Genomic DNA, 17661 nt, shown 5'->3' with positions numbered 1-17661 from the left:
AAAAAAAAAAAAAAAAAAAAAATGTCTGGAGAAATGAGGCATATGTAGTTTGAAAAGGCTTCCTAAAAGATTCTGCGTCTCATTAGGTACTGGCCATCACCGACTAGAATTGAAGCTTCATGAGGACATGAATTTTTGTCTCTTGTTTATTCTTGTATCTAGCATGTAGAACAGGGCCTGGCACATAGTAGGTGCTCACTAAGTATTTATTAAATGAATAAACACATGATAACATCATCCTCTATAAAAGGCATCTTCTCCTGCCTCCAACTGAGAATAACTGAAACGTAGAGTCCTTTGTGTAGCCCAGACACTTGTTGGCTTACAGGGCTGGACTGATGACCTTTTGCATCCATGGTTCTGTGAAAAAAGTGAGGGGCCTGGGCCTTTCTTGATCGTGAGTAGGTTGGGCTCTCCCCAGGCTCAAGCTTGGCTCGTTGCCCTACCACTGCCTACCCTAGGGAGTACCGAGGCTTACTCTTTTCACACCTCCTCGCCGAGAAGAGTGTCTTTGGTCATCGGCTTGGCTGGGCACCGAATTTCTCTCATCTGTGCCCATGTACACGTGGGAGGGCTCTTGTTTGACTTTTGCCCTTTTAAAAACAACTTAAGCATGTTGAGGTTTCCTGTTGATCGGGGGCAGCCAGAGGCTATGACCCAACAGGGAATTGCTGGCCAATCCCTGACTCACCCGAGCTGCAGTTTTCTGTGTGTGATGGAGCAGTGACTGCAGCCTGGCTCAGGGGCAGCTGGCTGCGTTCTGTGGATGGTGTGGCGCTCTGGAGCCTGCGAGGCTGGACCGCTTGGCTTTGAGGGCCACAGCATTAGGGTCAGGTAGGCCTTGGTAGCATGCAGTGTTGGCAAAGCCCTGCTGTCTTTGAACTAAAACTGTTTGGGAAAAGTTCTGAAAGTTGACGGTGATGACCCTAGTAGACAACTAGAAAAGTGTGCTGAAGAGGAAGTATGCCCATGATTCTCTTCGGTAAGCTCACCTTTACCTTTTCTTGTCTTTATTTGTTCATCATTTACTGAGCACCTTCTAGACACTGAGTGTGTGTCCCTCTGCCTGGAAGAAATCGTGGTCTAGTAGCGAAGACTAAGAGGTTCCCTGATACTTACAAACGCTACACTGGAGACAGGGCTGTGCTCAGTGCCGCAGGGATTTCTGCTGACCTATGTCTGGGGGGCCGGGCAGTTCACAAAGATGGCAGAGGCCACTGCTTCCTCTTTAGAGCAGCAATACAGTGTAGTCCTGGCTTCACCACGTACCAGCTAGAGACCTTGAATGAGATATTTAATATTTGTATGCCTCAGTGTTTTTCATTTGCAAAATGAAGATAATAATAAAGTATAATAATATGACAGAGTTTTTGTGAGGATTCAGTGAGTCAGTATAGGTAAAAACATTGATTTAGAACTGTTCCTGATAGTTGCTAAGACCAGGGTGTTGATTTGGAGCTGGGGAATGGCTGATGCTTGTTTGATGTGATGCCACTGCTAGAGGCTAGAGCTGCGAAGGAGCTGGTCTCCCCTCCCCGTTAGCCTTCTCATTGAGAGCGTGGAAAGGATTCTTTCTTCAAGGGCCCTCCTGATCCTTTTGAGACCTTCAGGATTCTGAGTTCTGATCAAGACCCAAGCTGAGGTGCGGTATCTTGCGTCTAGTAGCAGAAACCTCGGGGGAGATGGGGCTTGTCAAGGAGATAGATCAAAGGGCTTGAGTGCATATTTGGGGCCACTTTGGGAAGTGGCATGCTGGAGATGCTTTGTAACAGTTCATGAGAGTTGATCATTAGTGTTTCTTCCCAAGTCCACATCCAATGAGGTCACATTGCTGGTTTGAAATCAGCCATAGTAGGAATATTTATACTGTGGAAGTTGGCAGATGCTACATATCTATGCTTTCTCGCCCAAGGAGCCGATTGTTAAACATTTAGCAGCACACCACTGATCTTACTGTTCTCTGATTGCCAGATGTGGACTTTGGGGATGCCCTGCCCTGTCATAGAACTGGCTTCTGTTGCAGACAGTACTCAGGGTCTCTAGGGATGAATTGGGCAGAGAGGACCATTGAGTTTAGCCTGCTGTGGATAAGGAGCTGTTTCTTTCCTTGAGGACAGCCTTGGAAGGTCCGTTACTTGCATACAGTACTTTGAGCTTGCGAGTCCTATAGGAAAGCGATGCTGAGCTCTTTAAGAATGAAACAAGTGTTGTCAGGCCACTCACTGCCATTTTCTCTTCTTTTTTTTTTTTTTTTTGGTGAGAGGTGGCCCTGGCCCTCAGGAAGCTGAGTATTCTATTTTTTTTTTTTTTTTTTTTTTTTTTTTTTTTTTTTTTTTTTTGTTTTCCTCTTAGGTCTCAGTCAGTCTCTCCACCTCCAGTTCTCTCCCCACCGAGGAGTCCCATCTACCCGCTCAGTGACAGTGAAACGTCAGCCTGCAGGTACCCAAGCCGCTGCAGTTCCCGGCTGCTCCTCAAGGACTGGCATCCCCGTGATCCTTCACCCCAAAATCCTCAAGCCCCCTCCCCAGACACTTCACCACCCATCTGTCCCCTCAAGGCCACCAGCTTCGGTTATTTGGACAGAAGCCCTTCAGTGTGCAAGAGAGAGGAGCTGAAGGAGAATGTCCAGGGGGCAGCCCAGGATGTAGAGGGAGTAGCTGCTTGCCTCCCCCTCGCCCAGAGCACTCCGTCCCTGGGGTCAGCAGCGGGCCCACGGAGCATCTTTCTGAACCGCACCGGCCCCCGTGCCCACAGCCTGGGCATCCGGGAGAAGATTTCAGCATGGGAGGGTCGCCGAGAGGCTTCACCCAGGATGAGCGTTTGTGGAGAGAAGCGGGAGGGCTCTGGGGGCGAGTGGGTGGCCAGTGAGGGCTGCCCCAGTGTGGGCTGTCCCAGTGTGGTGCCATCCCCCTGCAGCTCAGAAAAGACCTTCGACTTCAAGGGCCTCCGGAGGATGAGCAGGACCTTCTCCGAGTGTTCCTACCCTGAGACCGAGGAGGAGGGAGAGGCACTCCCTGTCCGGGACTCTTTCTACCGTCTGGAGAAACGGCCAGGTCGGAGTGAGCCCAGTGCCTTCCTCAGGGGGCACGGCAGCAGGAAGGAGAGCTCAGCGGTGCTGAGTCGGATCCAGAAAATTGAACAGGCCCTGAAGGAGCAGCCGGGTGGGGGGCTTCCCCAGCTGCCCAGCAGCTGCTACAGTGTAGACCGAGGGAGAAGGAAGACTGAGATCTTGGGCACCTTGGAGGAACCGACAGGGAGCGCAAGTGTGAGCGCTGGCAGCCGGGCAGGAGGAGTGGCTGGAGTTGGGGGGGAGGCGGGCTCACCCCCGGAGAGGGAAGGTAGTGGCTCCACTAAGCCGGGGACCCCTGGAAATAATAGCCCGACCTCCCAGCTGCTGCCATCGAAGAGCTCCCCTGATCCCGCTGTGAACCCTGTCCCCAAACCCAAGCGCACCTTTGAATATGAGGCTGACAAGAACCCCAAGAGTAAGCCAAGCAATGGTCTACCTCCTTCACCCACACCTGCTGCTCCACCCCCCCTGCCCTCCACCCCAGCCCCACCAGTCACCCGGAGACCCAAGAAGGACATGCGTGGTCACCGCAAGTCCCAGAGCAGGTAACGAATGCCCCTCCGGTGACATAGAGCTGGGCACAGTGGCTTTCCTGTCAGTAGAGGATGCAGAAGCAGACTCTAGTTGTGGGTCACAGTCAGTACTGCTTTGTAAGTTCTGGAGCACCAAATAATGTTAGGTGAAGCATGAGCTAGGTGAGAAAGATTGACGGTTCTTCTGCTCTTGCAGGGTAAGGATACTTAAACGTGAGCGGGAGGGTGAAAGCGCTTCCGAATGCTGTGTACTGAACATGCTGGCTGGGTTTGGCCTTTGGAGTAGAGCCCTGATGGAACTTCCTCTGTGGGAAGGGTAGGGCCACCTTACTTTTAGATAGAATTGGCAGTCCCTTGAGGACTAGTAAGATCTTAGCCTCGTAACTACCTGAAATGCCAGCTGGAGATTTATTTCTTTGACTGAAGCATTATCTAAATATTGCATGTTACCATTAACACAGAAGTGTTGACACATTTAACGTGATTTCCTCTTTCCTGAGGGCTTCCTGGCCATACAGGAACTCTGGGCTTATATGAAGAGGGGATCTTTGGATCCTGAAAGGGGAGACTGGTGGAAAAAGGAGAGAAAGAACATTTCATCTGCTTCTTGGCCATGTCCAAGAAGGACCTGGTCACATTGGTTTCCTGGTCAGTCTCAGCATTCCTGACACTGGAGTACCCGGGCCATCTCCACAATTATAGTGACTTGGGAGCTGGAGCAGCTGGAGTTGGTGCAAGATGACAGGCATCTTGTTCTCTGAATTGGAGTAGGCTGGGAGCCAGCTTCCTTTGGAAGGCCTGTCCTTCCTCCTACCTCTCACTGCCTTTCTCTTCTAACCCAGAGTCAGGTGGGCATTCAGGTTTGTTTGGCTTCTGGGGATTCTTCAATCTGACCCCATAGTTCAGGCGTCCATCCAGCATATCCCATCTCATGTAGAAACTTTCCTGCCATGTGCAGAGAGGAAGACATCACAAAGGTTCAGACTCATGAGCCAGAAGAGCCCTTGGCTAAAGGTAATCCCATGTTTTGGCTCACCTCAGCATGCTCACGGACCCTTTATGTCAAGCCTGCCAAGAGTGTTTGCTTTGTCTTTAGTCATCCGTTTCTAGAAATACCTGTCTAGAGCCTGCTGTGCACCAAGCCTTTGTGCTGGTCAAGGGGACACAGGGGCACATAAGATGTGGCTCTTCCATTCAAGGAGTTGGTGATCTGGTGCAGGAGATAGATGTATAAATAAATCATAGATGCTGTGCTGCGTGCCCTGATCCACATCTGGGTGGGATGCTGCAGAGACCCAGAGGAAGAGGCATCTGAGTGGGGAGTGGGGGAAGCCTCTTCAGAGAGGGAGTTGCTGAGATAAATTTAGTTTTATTTTTTTAATATATTTATTTATCTATTTATTTTTGGCTGCATTGGGTCTTCGTTGCTGCGCACGGGCTTTCTCTAGTTGCGGAGAGCGGGGCTACTCTTCGTTGCGGTGCGCCGGCTTCTCATTGCGGTGGCTTCTCTTGTTGTGGAACACGGGCTCTAGGCTCACAGGCTTCAGTAGTTGTGGCACGTGGGCTCAGTAGTTGTGGTTCACGGGCTCTAGAGCACAGGCTCAGTAGTTGTGGCACACGGGCTTAGTTGCTCCGCGGCATGTGAGATCTTCCCAGACCAAGGCTCAAACCCGTGTTCCCTGCACTGGCAGGCGGATTCTCAACCACTGCGCCACTAGGGAAGCCCGCTGAGCTAAATTTAGAAGAGCAAGAAGCATTTAGCTAGGTGAAAAAAGGGGATGGGAGGAGGTTACATCAACCTGAAGGTTCTACACATACACACACATTACATTTATAATATATACACACACATATACCATATATGGTGGAGTCACTTCCAGTAAGAATTAACAGCAAATTTAAATCTGTGCTCTTGGGAAAAAAAAAAAAAAACAGAAAAAGAAAAACAGTTCAAAAAGCACAAGCTGTTTTATTTGCCTTTCCACACAGTGAGCATATTCCCCTGAGGAGCATGAAATAGTAAGTTTGTATCTGTTGTACCAGGTATGATTCTTGTATTTAATATACTTTTTTATTTAAGAAAAAAATACAAGCCATATATTTCTGCTATTCAACCGAAGAGAAAGAAATCTGTTTTTAACTGACTATATCAGTTATAATGAAAGACAGTGTGTTGGTCCTCGACATGGAACCTTTCTGAGGGATTTTCGAGGATAATTTGGCTGAACGTGATTTGTGTCATTTGCTGATTTGAGAACTGCCTGCATAAGATGTTGACTCCACTGTATACATGAGTGGAAGCTTTTGCTCTCAGACCAGCAGTGGTCTGCGGGCCAACATTCAGGAACCACTGTGCTCAGCCATTGGGTATTTAGCTGGTTGAAAAGTCTGGGCCAGTGACAGAGAGATCTGGGAGTCATCGTGGTGGAAATGGTAGATATGGTGATGGTCGTCAATATTGGGGCCCCAGAAAGTGCAGGGTGAGAAAGAGAGTCCTGAAGACAAGATTCTGAGACCGTGCCATTGAAAAGGCAAGCGGAAAAGGGGATCCCTCACAGGAGCTTGAGACGCAGTTGAAAACCAGGAGGGACCGTGTCACAGAGAGGAGGGAGGCGAGGGCCAGCGTGAGGTGTTTGGCTATGTCGAGGGCTGCACAGTAGCTGGGCAAGCTGAGTACAAGATGTGGCCTTTAGGACACTTTTAGTCCTTGACTTGCACCCCAGGGCCCTTGGGGTGTTGTTCATGAAACGAGAAGAGAAAGGACTGCATCAGCTGAAAGGTCTGATGGTTCCCAAAGTTGAGGGAGGTGTTAATGGGTGAGAGGAGGGATTCAGTCAGTGTACTTCCTTCTCTCCCTCCCTGGGAGGGACCTGCCTTGGAGAGGGAGAAGGATGCAGCTGGGACCAAGCCTTAGATGTTGAAGGGAAGAACCTCCCTGATGAAGGGGAGGAGTAGAGGGTACTGTGGGCTCAGGGTGTCTGAGAGGCTAACCAGCTGTGGTTTTGAAGTTCTGCAGTAGAAGGGAAGGTTATTTGGGGGATGGAAAGGAGCAGGTGATGAGCTGAAGGGAAGCTGGGTCATGGAAGTAGCTGCTGGCTGCAACTGCCCCCTCCTAGTTCTACCTGAGAGGTGGTGTGATTCGTTTTGAGGGCTCAGCGCCTTCTTGTTTCAACAAACCACCCACCACCAGCTGCCTCCCCAACCCCCAAACAGCCGTGAGCATCACCCACCCAACGCTGAGCCCTCACTGCCTACTCGGTGCCAGAGACCTTGCTCGGATACAGGCGTGATGTGAGACTCTTAAGAGCAGGTGAGGCACTCAGTTCCTCTGGTAATGGCAGATACTTCTCAAAAATGATGTTCTCCGGGGCTTGGAGGCCCAAGTCAAAAGCTCAGACCCTGGAGTCAGACGTCCTGGGCGAGTCTTACCTCTATCAGTTCATCTCCCTGAGCCTCCAGCTAATCAGTCGTAAAGCTGCACGATACCTAGTAGCAGCATTGTGAAGATTAATGGGCTAACGTGTAGAGCATCTGACACATAACATCCCTTTCAGCTGTGGTAGTTGTTTTTGGTATTATTTGCAGGCACCGGGGCTGGGGCCTTTCAGACCATCTGTCTCTTCATCTGGATGGCAAGTTTGGATCCATCTTGCTGCTTTGCTCGGTAGCTGGTTTTGTGAGGAGCACCTCCGGTCTTTGCTCTTGCCCTTGGCCATTCCCCACCAGGGCAGCAGGAGTCGGGTTCCGCCGGAATGACTCAAACTCTTTGTTATCCACAGAAAATCCTTTGAGTTTGAGGATGCATCCAGTCTCCAGTCCCTGTACCCCTCTTCTCCCACTGAGAATGGTACTGAGAGCCAACCCAAGTTTGGATCCAAAAGCACTTTAGAAGAGAATGCCTATGAAGATATTGTGGGTAAGCAGGGGTAGAGTGGGGGGCTGGCTCGTCTGTGGTGCTGCAAAAGAATGGCTGCAGGAGGGGCACTTCCAGGTTCCACTTCATTCGCTGTGGGCAGACCTGGCCCAGCTTCTGGAACTTCTCCAGGAAACGGGCATCAGAGAAAGCGGCTTAAAAGACTGAGCAGCTAAGAGATTAAAGCCTGGCCTTGAATGAATTGGAACCCAAAGGGCTTCTGGGACCACAAGAAGGGGAAACCACATCATACCTTCCTTTTATTTTCAAAAGGCTTTGGAGTCCAACAGGTGCCCTTTCTTAGCTGTGTATCCTTAGGCAAATCACTTAACTTTTTTGAAACCTTTTCTCTTATGAAATGGTGATGTTGATATTTTGATGGTAACAACAACAATAATAATAGTAATAACACTTCACAGGATTATTGTTAGGATTAAATGAGATAAAATATATATCAGAGTACCTAGCACAATGCCTGGTCCTTAATATGTATCTCTCCTACTCTTCCCTTAAAGTTAGTGGTGTCAAGAACTGTGAAAGTATCTGAGAGTTCACTCTGCTTGCAAGCTAACAAGTCTAGCCTGCCCCAGTTCACAGATGCTGGCAGAAGACACAGACGCTTGGATCACAGACAAAGGACTTTGTTACTCATGGCACAGCAGGCCACGTGAGCTTGATGTTCACATGGGTTCCCCTTGCTCCCCAGTCCCATGCGACAGTGGGGAGGAGGTCCAGGTAGAGGCTGCACACGTGGTGGGTCTGCGTCCCAGCTGAGGAACCTCAAGCTTAGGAAACCCCAAGCCTTTCAAGGGGCTGCTAGCAAACCTTTGCCCCATGAGGAGACCTTATCCTTTTTATTCTGGTCAGCAAACAAATCTGCCTCTGCCCTGCAGGGAGACGCTGTCTTCCAGGGCTGTTTGCTCTATAAACATCTTTGAAAAGATAGTCTGGAACCATTAATTCCTCTTGCTCAGAAGGTCAGAAATGTAGGACACCGTGGAGGACGGCCCTCCAACAACTGGGAGGATGTTGTGTTGGCAAACTTGTGTTTGAGCAACAGCAAAAAGCCAGTTGTCTAGGCTGGGTTGGGTTTATTTTTGGCCTTTATTTTAATTCTGTCCTCATTCTCTTCAGTGGGGGCTTCAGTTTTGTTCAAGTAAAGCGTGTGTCTCAGCGTAGGTCTCTGAAGAGAAAGGAAGGTCAAGTGCCCTTGCCCTTGCCCCTCGTCTCTGTCTCTGTGTTATCTCTGCCTTAGGCCGGGGTGGGGGGGCTGAAGAACATAGTCTTAGTGAGTGAACATGACACAGAGAGGAGTGGCCCTAGTGGAGAACCCTCCAGATAAGACTGTGGGATCTTCAGAAGAGAGGGTCCTCTATTCCCTCATTTGGTTGGAGCCATCAGTTTCCCAGTTTTCTCCGTACAACTTGCTGGGCCAGGATTTCTGGAAAGCCAGCAGCAGCACTCAGGTCCACACAGGCACTGCTTTCCCAGGATGGGAGTGTATAGCATGTACATATTCGGTCCGAAATTCGGTCATATCAGAAGGACTGTGGGAATGAGATTCCCCAGAACAGCAAACGGGTTTGGGGAGGGAGGCCTCTTCCTTTACTACTGGGAAAAAGCTTTGTATGCACGGTCGCCCAGAGCTGAGGTCCAGAGCTGTGGGGATCAGGGGCAGAGCCCCATCTGCCTCCCAGCCCTGAGCAGGGTACAGGTCTGTTTCCTCTAGTTTGAGAGGAATTGTCACGTGTCGTTGCTGCCCAGGGCCCTTGGGAGCACCCGGTGTGGCTGCCGCAGGGGACAGGGCAGACTCCAGTTTTCAGCTGCCCCCCCTGCTCAGGATCCAGGCGCTGCCAACGCTGGGGCCTCGCTGCCCTCTCTTTTCTGAGGAGGCTTTGCAGCCTTTCGGTGCTGCCCGGGGATCTCATGCGGGGGAATGTTCTTGGATCAGCTGAGCTGGAATAGAGAAAAGCCTGCTTCAACCGTTTCTCCCTGTCCAGAGGAATGGGGAGGCAAGTGTGCCTGAGCCTCACTCGGTGGAGGGGACTTGCGGCCACTGCGAGATGTTGCTCAAGGAGGCAAGAAAATAGAGGAGCAGCTTGGATGCTTCTTAGCTGGACGAGCCAGAAGCTAGGGGTGAGGGCTGGTAGGAGGTGAGGTTGGGACTGGGGCGTGTTCCTTCACTGCTCCGCTAGCTTCTGGGCCTTTGGAGCGTTGTGCAGAGAGTGGGGATGGGGAGGAGGGAGGAGGGAGGGCACCTGGGTGTTTTGCGTCGCCCTTGTGGTGTGAGGGTAGGGTGGGTTTCAGCGTCTCCGGTTGTTCAGTGCCCTGGGCACGTTTTCCTCCTTCAGTATCCCCGTAGCAGCCCCGCCTGAACGTCCTGACCTGACCAGGGAGGCTAGAGGGAAATACGAGGGGGAGCGTATCTCTCTTTCTCTCAGATTCTGGTTGACTTACCCCTTCTCCTTCCCTGGCGACAGGCCCAAGAATTTGGACCCACCCCCGTAAAGGCTTTGGTGGGGGGCCCTTGTTGCTGAACTCTGAATGTCACTTTCACTTTTGCCTCCGACTGACCAGTGCCTGACTTCCTGGGAGCCTTCTCTGTCTTCTTGGCCCAGCCTGTGCTCTGCGAGGCTGAGGTGTTCGGGTTTGGACTGTCCAGCTCTTTCCTGTGCTGCCTCCCTTGCCCAGGGCCAGACGGGGCTTTGTTCTGGGGGTGTGATAATCGGGCTGTGGCGGGAGGTGGGCACGGGCCAGAGCTCCCGTGCTGAGTCTTTGTCTCGGGGACCAGCCCACTGGTCTGGAGTTCCGTGTCTGTAAGAGGCTGAGGGCCAGCTGGCCCAGAGACTAACGCAGTCTTCTCAGTGAGCCCTGGACCTGAACGAGGGGCCCTGGGGAGTGTGCTAGCCTCCTGCCCATACCAGGCATGACACCTTGGGAGCTGGGGTGAGATACTCCAAAACAGGCTGAGGTTATCTTGCTAATTTGCAATAGAGTGGTTCAGAAATAAAGTTACTGCCATGTTGCTTCGTGGGACTGGTTAATTCTCGCCTGTCATTTGACATCTGCCTCTGGAAGACGCTGCTATCCTACAAAGCCTTATAATCGTTTGCGTTCTGAGCCTGACAGTTAAAAATGCACCCAAGGAAGCAGCTTATTAGAGAGTTATGTGGAGTGGCCTCGGCGCCTGACCAAGGAGCCTGGGCTGCATTCCTGCAGAGATTCCCACTCCCCTCAGCTAGCTGGGGCTGAGGGAGAGTTTCCAGGAACTTGAGCAGGGTGGGAGCTGGGGACAGAGCCAGTCAGCCTTACTGCAAAGCTTTTTGAGCCTCTGCTCTTTCTGCCTTCTTCTCTCATTTGTCCCAAGGCTGGGAAACAGAGACATCTAACAGCATAGAGGCTGCCGCCCAGAGGTGCAGTCCAGGGAACGGTGCCTGGGGCAGTTGGTAAATGTTGTCCAACCTCGGAGGGTGGTAACAACTGGCCCCTTAGAGCGCCCCATCTGATGTGCTATGTATTGTCGGGGGAGTTGGGCCCCTAATCTGGTCCTGTCTCCACTGTGTGAGGGAGGGGAAGAGGCTGAGAACCAGGAGAAACAGCTGGTTGGAAGCAGGAGAGGGCTGGGGAGGGAATCTGCAGACCCATGGCCCTAGCCATGGGTGTGGTCTGGGAAGCTTAAGATTCTGTTTGGGGAAATTCTCAGTGCTTGTGCACAGACACACCCCTTCTCTAACTGGTTCTTCCAGTTGTGCGTTTGTTGGGGGGGTGGGGTGCTTGGCACCTGTGGTTAGTGACCAAAAGAGACGTGGGGAGGAGTGGGGGCAGGGCTAGGTGGGACTGGGTTCTTCCTTCAAGAGGATCCATATGATAAGTCTGGGCTCTGACCAGCGCCTTTAAAAGAGTGCAAAGCAGAAATTCTTGGCGATGCCCCTGTCCCTTGTCTCATCAGCAAAGCTGGGAAAGGTTGAGACCTCTGGCTTCCACAGCTGGGCTTGATGAGATGGAGCTGCTCAGGCCAGGCCTCGGGGGAGGAGGGCCCACCTCTTCTCTCTCTCCAAGGGCAGCGTGGAGCGCCCTCGAGGAAGCTGCGTGGGCAAGAATGCAGGTGAAAGCCTTGAGGTCTGCCAGGCTGCCGGTCTCCCATCCATGTCCCTGCCAAAGCTTCCCCAGGTTTCCCCCCTCGGCTCCAGCTTCTTCCGCTTCGCTGTGGCTCTGCTCCTCCAGAGAAGGTTCCGAGCCCGGCTCTCCAGCCCTCCTCCTCTCCCAGCTCTGAGCCATTGCTTTGGGGTTGATTTGCTCTCAGCAGGTTCCGTTTAGTGGCTCTAGGCCTCGGGGACTGCTTGGTCTCTGCACATCCCCATCCCCTGGGCACCCTTACTCCCTGGACAGATGGCTGGGCAGCTCCAGAAGGGTAGTCAGAACAGTCCGGGAAGCTGAGAGTAATAGGTGAACAAGGGCTGTGAAGGGCCCAAGCTAAGGCTGGGAGGCAGGGCTTGGTCCAGGGCCAGCCGTCATTTCCTGGAGAAATGATTAGTGGCCTGGTTATATCAGAGAGGATGTTAACCTTGCTGGAGAAGAAAGAGGCTGACGTTAGGGCTGAACAGTCGGGAGGAGCAGGCGTTTAAGGCTTTCCTGAAATTTAGTTTCCAGAGGCAATACTGGGCTTGAGAACCTGGTGTTCCCAACTGCTTTCAGTTCCCAGGTTATCACTGATGTGCATCTATTACTTCCCTGCGCCTCAGTCTCCTACATCTATTTCTTGGAGCTTTGGATTTTTTTTTTTTAACTTTAAAAAAAAAATTCTTATTTATTTTTTGGCTGTGTTGGGTGTTCGCTGCTGCGCATGGGCTTTCTCTAGTTGCAACGAGCAGGGGCTACTCTTCGTTGCGGTGCTGCGCGGGCTTCTCATCGTGGTGGCTTCTCTGGTTGCGGAGCACAGGTTCTAGGCATGCGGGCCTCAGTAGTTGCGGCGCGCGGGCTCTAGAGTGCAGGCTCAGTAGTTGTAGCGCACGGGCTTAGTTGCTCCGTGGCGTGTGGGATCTTCCCGGACCAGGGATCGAACCTGGGTCCCCTGCATTGGCAGGTGGACTCCTAACCACTGCACCACCAGGGAAGTCCGGAGCTTGGGATTTTATATTAATGTTCACAGCTTTGATTGTGGGGAAAGAAAGAAGGGAGAGAAGAGAAGGAGTGAAGGAGGGAGGAAAAGAGGGTTTGCCTTGGGACTCACGTCATGGCACTGAGAAGCTATTAGGAAGTTTAGAAACACCTATCTAAAGCAGTGGTTCTTAATGGGGTGGGTGGGGATGGGGGTACAGTTTTGTCCACCCATCCACTCATCAACCTTTCCTTTCTTCCTCCGTTCCTTTCCTTTCCCCCTTCCTTCCTTCCTTCCTTCCTTCCATCGTCCATCTGTCCGCCCATCCATCCATCATCCATTTATCCACCCATCTGCTCAGGGGACATTTGACAGTGTCTGGAGACATTTTCTGTTTGTTTGTAACAACTGAGGGGATGCTACTGTCACCTGTCTAGTGGATTGAGGCCAGGGTTGTTACTAAACATCCTACAGATGCACAGGATAGTCCACCACCACAAGAATTATCCAGCCCCAAGTGTCAGTAGTTTGGAGCAACTCTTCTAAAGGAGTTGAGACAGAGTCATCCTGTAGGTTGGGGCGTGATGATAAGGACTCTGGCTGGTCATCCAGCCCAAAGCAGTTTAGATTTGATGAGCCTGGAATAAATGTTCTTCCTGACCCCTTCTGCTCTGTCCTGCTTCACAGGATCAGGAAGACTGTGTCCTGGCTTTCTCCAGTCCTTGGTCCCCCAACCTCACTGCTGTAGGATATATGTTGGAGAGGGACCAAGACATACAGAGTCTATCCTGATTCCTCCCTAAGTGCCCACAGTGGGGTAGGCTGGAGAAAACATGCAGGGGATGCCAGGTTTCATATTTGGCTTCTGGAGGCAGGGTTGCTGGGCCAGCTCTGCTTAGTCAGGGCTCTGGAATGGAGACAAGTCATTTTCATAGCATGACTGTGTTACAGGAAAACGTCTGTTCAATTGCTGGGGACTCTGCTGGTGTTGGGAATCACTTAATTCAGTCCCAAATCCTTCCTTGACCCCATCTTTGACTCATACGTTTACAGAGATTTGTATAGCTCCCATGGCAGTCTAATTAGCTGTGACTGAAATCCCCCCTTCACAGCCGCCCCCATCCCTCCCCCTACACCTCTGTAAAGGCATTTCCTAAGTTCACGGTGGTTTTCCATGATAGTAATAAGTAGATACCACAACGGGGGCAGATCTTGGTTTTGGAAATGGAAAAATCTGAAAGAAGCATGTAGGGATTTGGTTTTTCTCCTGTGTCCTATCCTAGGAAAGCTTACACACCCAGTGGCCTTTGTGGCTAGTCTATGGCTCTTTCTTCTGTCTGCTCCCTGAGAAGTGACGTCTGAACTCCTCTATGGTGGGAGGCACGGGCAGGCATCCCTGGGGCTCAGTGATCACCCAAGCTCAATCCCGCTGCTGATCGGAGAAGCTGGAGTGAGCCCTGCTAGCAGCTTCCTGTGTGCCACCTCCAGCAAAGCCGCATTCTGGCCACTAGTACCTGCGTCCCAAACAGTGGCCTTGATACCGAAGGGAGGCTAAGGAAAGACAAGACAAAGGGCAGTAGAGGGCAGTATTTCCTCACAGTCCCCGTGGACCTTGTCACCACTGTGATTCTACTGCACGACTGTGATTCCAGGACTGACCCTGCTCATGATATTATTGTATTTTAGAAAAGTCCAGGTATGTGTTGGCAGGAAAGGGGCAGGAGGGCATGGCTTGTGGGAAGGGGTTTCTCTTCAAGGGCAGGGACTATGCTTTGGACTTTCAGTGCCAATACGGTGCCTACTGCCAGGGGTTTTAGAATTGAGTCCTGAGAAGAGAAACAAGAACTCCCCACCAGCCCCACCCCTCCAGCCCAAACTCCTTTCAAGCCTTTCACATCTCCCATGTGTCACAGCAGGAGAGTTTATTCCAAAAGGGGATTGACGACCATTGTCTTTTTGCTGAGGTCTGTGGTGGAGGAAGTGGAGTGACGCTGTAGTCAGAGTGGTTCACTGAACAAATGATACTGAGCGCTCACTACTTCGGGGGACCAGGCAGAAGCCCTGTCCTGAGAGAGCTGTGGCACAGCGCACAGGCAGGAGGGAGGCCTGGTGAAGCCTGGCACCCTAGAGTTCGCAGAGCCCCTCCATGCCCATCTCCAGAAGTGGTCCTCAGGGAGCAGTGGGTGAAGGGACAGCCGTGTGACCTCTGAAAGCCTTTCTACCTTGAACTGTGTATCTCCGGGGCTTTCGCAGCAAAGGGACTGGAGCCAAGGAGGGACGCCTGGTGTTGGCTTTGTCCTCTGGCTGGGCACAGGCATGGGTGGCTGAGCCAGTCTTGTGCAGTCCTTGAATTTACAAAGCAGAGGCCAGGCAAGGCTGAGCTGAACTGGAGGTGGGGGGTTCAGCTTCTGGACTCGGAGCCAGGATCTGTTTGTAGCCTCCCCACTGCAGATGGGCAGCTGCATGACTCATGAGCTGAAGGGCCAGGCAGAAGCCACTCTCTTTGGCTCACAGGAATTCTGCTTGTTTATTTGTGTGTGTGTGTGTGTTTCTTTGTGTGTGTGTGTGTGTGTGTGTGTGTGTGTGTGTGTGTGTGTGTGTGTGTGTGTGTGTGTGTGTGTGTGTGTGTGTGTGTGTGTGTGTGTTTCCTTCTTGCCTTCTCCCCCTTCTCTAACTTTTCCTCCTCTGCAGGAGATCTACCCAAGGAGAATCCGTATGAGGATGTGGACTTAAAGAGCCGAAGAGCAGGACGAAAATCCCAGCAACTGTCTGAGAACTCCTTGGACTCTTTGCACAGGATGTGGAGTCCTCAGGACAGGAAGTACAACAACCCACCCACTCAGGTAACAGCAGCCCTGACTTGGGCCTGGAGGGTCAGCACGAGGCGTGGGCCAGCTTCCGCTCAGGCTTTTTGCCTCACTAGTGCTAGGCGAAGGTGACGTCAGGGAAGAGCTCTGCACTCAGGGACTTCTGCCGTGTCGATATGCTTGTGGCCAATCGAGATGTGCTCTTAGGGGCACCCTGTCCCACCTTCTTCCCCTCACTGCTTGAGCTCTGAGCTGCAAAACTAAGGCAGGAGCCCCTGTAGTCTCCTGTCTAATCATTATTTCTCCTCCCCTTCCTGGAAACAGGAAGACAGGGCCCGGGTTGGAGTCTTGGTATTCTGCAGCTCTGGCAGAACTGATCTCAGCACTGGCATTTAGGGGCCAGGCGTAGGCCCAAGAACCTGATTTGGAGAACTAGACAGGTGTCTCCAGGACCTGGAACCGCTCCCACTGAATAAGTGGTTGAATGGATGAATCTCTGAGGAATGGACTGATAGAGGCAGAATGAGAAGAAGGGTGAAGAGTTGAAGGAAGCTCTTAGACTGTAGCTCATTCTGGCCTTGTCCACGGTGGACAGGAGGCAGGAGAATGGACATCCTATCTTGGACCTACTCAAGCAACTCTAACTCTCCTAGATTTTTTTTTTTTTAATAAATTGTGTTTATTTATTTATTCATCTATCTATCTATTTATTTACTTAGTTTTGGCTGTGTTAGGTCTTCGTTGCTACGCGCAGGCTTTCTCTAGTTGCGGCGAGTGGGGGCTACTCTCCGTTGCAGTGCGCAGGCTTCTCATCGCGGTGGCTTTTCTTGTTGCAGAGCACGGGCTCTAGGTGCGCGGGCTTCAGTAGTTGTGGCACGTGGGCTCAGTAGTTGTGGCGCACGGGCTTAGTTGCTCCACGGCATGTGGGATCTTCCCGGCCCAGGGCTCGAACCCATGTCCCCTGCATTGGCAGGTGGATTCTTAACCACTGCGCCACCAGGGAAGCCCCTCTCCTGGATATTTTATAACACTGGCTAGAGAATATAAAAATTATTTCTTCTGGCTTTGGAATGATGTGGCTTTTTATAAAAGACTTACCTTTCTAATGTACTCTGTTCAAATAAGCTTCCATTGAATTTGTATTTCCAGACTGATAGGGTGGGAAGGGGAAATTGGGGGATGGGAGGGAAGGAGGACTCGCTGAAGAGTGATGAGAGGCAATGCCAGATCCAGAGGGCAGGTGGAAGGCATGCCAAGTTTGCGGGGGTGCTGCCTTTTTGGTGGTGAGCCGGATCCGCCAAGAGTAAGGTGCCCTGTGCTGAAGGGTGTCAGTCTAGACAGAGGGAGGCAGAAAGTAGATCCAGGCAGGGATGGGAGCAGCCCAGGACCATGTAGGTGAGGGAGCCACTGGCTCCAAGGCCTGCCTTGTCAGGCTTTGGTGGTCAGAGCCCTGTATTCTCCCTGGAAGAAGTGAGCAGGGCTGGGTTGACATGTAGATCCTGGCCTCTGCTAGAGAAGGCTTGTAGGACTAACTCAGGGGCTGAGTGGGGGAGACTGGCTCCGTCGACCACACCCAGTAATGAGCAGAGTCTGAGCCTTGTCCCAGGGCTCAGGAGGGGCCCGCAGATTTCTCGCTTGGCCTTCTTTTCCTCTCACATAGGCAGCCCAGTTTTCTTAGTCTCTGCTGTCTTTTTCTGGAAGAAGTAGCTAAGCTTCCTTTGCGGAAGCAAGTATCAAATCTACAGCCCTGAGCTGCTGGTCAGCAGCTGAGCTCTTAGAAGACGAAGCCCTGCTAGACGGAAATTCCAGGTGGGATTTGGAGGAGTCTGGGATGCCAACCTGTGGCTTCTCTGTCCAGGTCCCAGCAGACAGGTGCCGGCCAAGGCATCTGTGCTGAGTCCCTCTCCCATGTCCCCTCTCCCATGCCAGCTCTCCCTGAAACCCAGCAGCCAGTCCCTACGCAGTGGGAACTGGTCAGAAAGGAAGAGCCACCGGCTGCCACGATTACCCAAGAGGCACAGCCATGACGACATGCTGCTGCTGGCTCAGCTGAGCCTGCCATCTTCACCCTCCAGCCTCAATGAGGACAGCCTCAGCACCACGAGTGAACTGCTGTCCAGCCGCCGGGCCCGCCGCATTCCCAAGGTAGCCTCCCCAGCTGGAGCTGGCTGGGGCTGGGCAGGTGGGCAGGCAGGAGGTGGCTCTTCTCTCCTCCCTCCCTCCCTCCCTCCCTCCCTCCC

The 17661-nt window shown here is 52.1% G+C and overlaps 1 protein-coding gene across 5 annotated transcripts in view; it reads left to right on the top strand.

Moving 5' to 3' along the window:
- Positions 1-17661, top strand: part of DENND2B (DENN domain containing 2B) — a 133820-nt gene that overhangs the window by 93811 nt on the left and 22348 nt on the right. For 2 of the 5 annotated variants that reach the window (XM_007459845.1, XM_007459844.1), the window contains 4 exons: positions 2353-3615; positions 7383-7519; positions 15306-15457; positions 17351-17566. In XM_007459845.1, coding sequence (XP_007459907.1) covers positions 2353-3615; positions 7383-7519; positions 15306-15457; positions 17351-17566 — 1768 coding nt within the window. Of the gene's footprint in view, positions 1-2352; positions 3616-7382; positions 7520-14714; positions 14777-15305; positions 15458-17350; positions 17567-17661 lie in introns of those variants that run through there. The other 3 variants (XM_007459847.1, XM_007459846.1, XM_007459848.1) reach the window with 2 other exon arrangements.

Source organism: Lipotes vexillifer, unplaced genomic scaffold (assembly GCF_000442215.2).
Source record: "Lipotes vexillifer unplaced genomic scaffold, Lipotes_vexillifer_v1.1 scaffold61, whole genome shotgun sequence".
In the NCBI taxonomy this organism is placed as follows: domain Eukaryota; kingdom Metazoa; phylum Chordata; class Mammalia; order Artiodactyla; family Lipotidae; genus Lipotes; species Lipotes vexillifer.
Note: the sequence above shows the minus strand (reverse complement) of the source record. Positions and strands in the feature narration are given on the sequence as shown.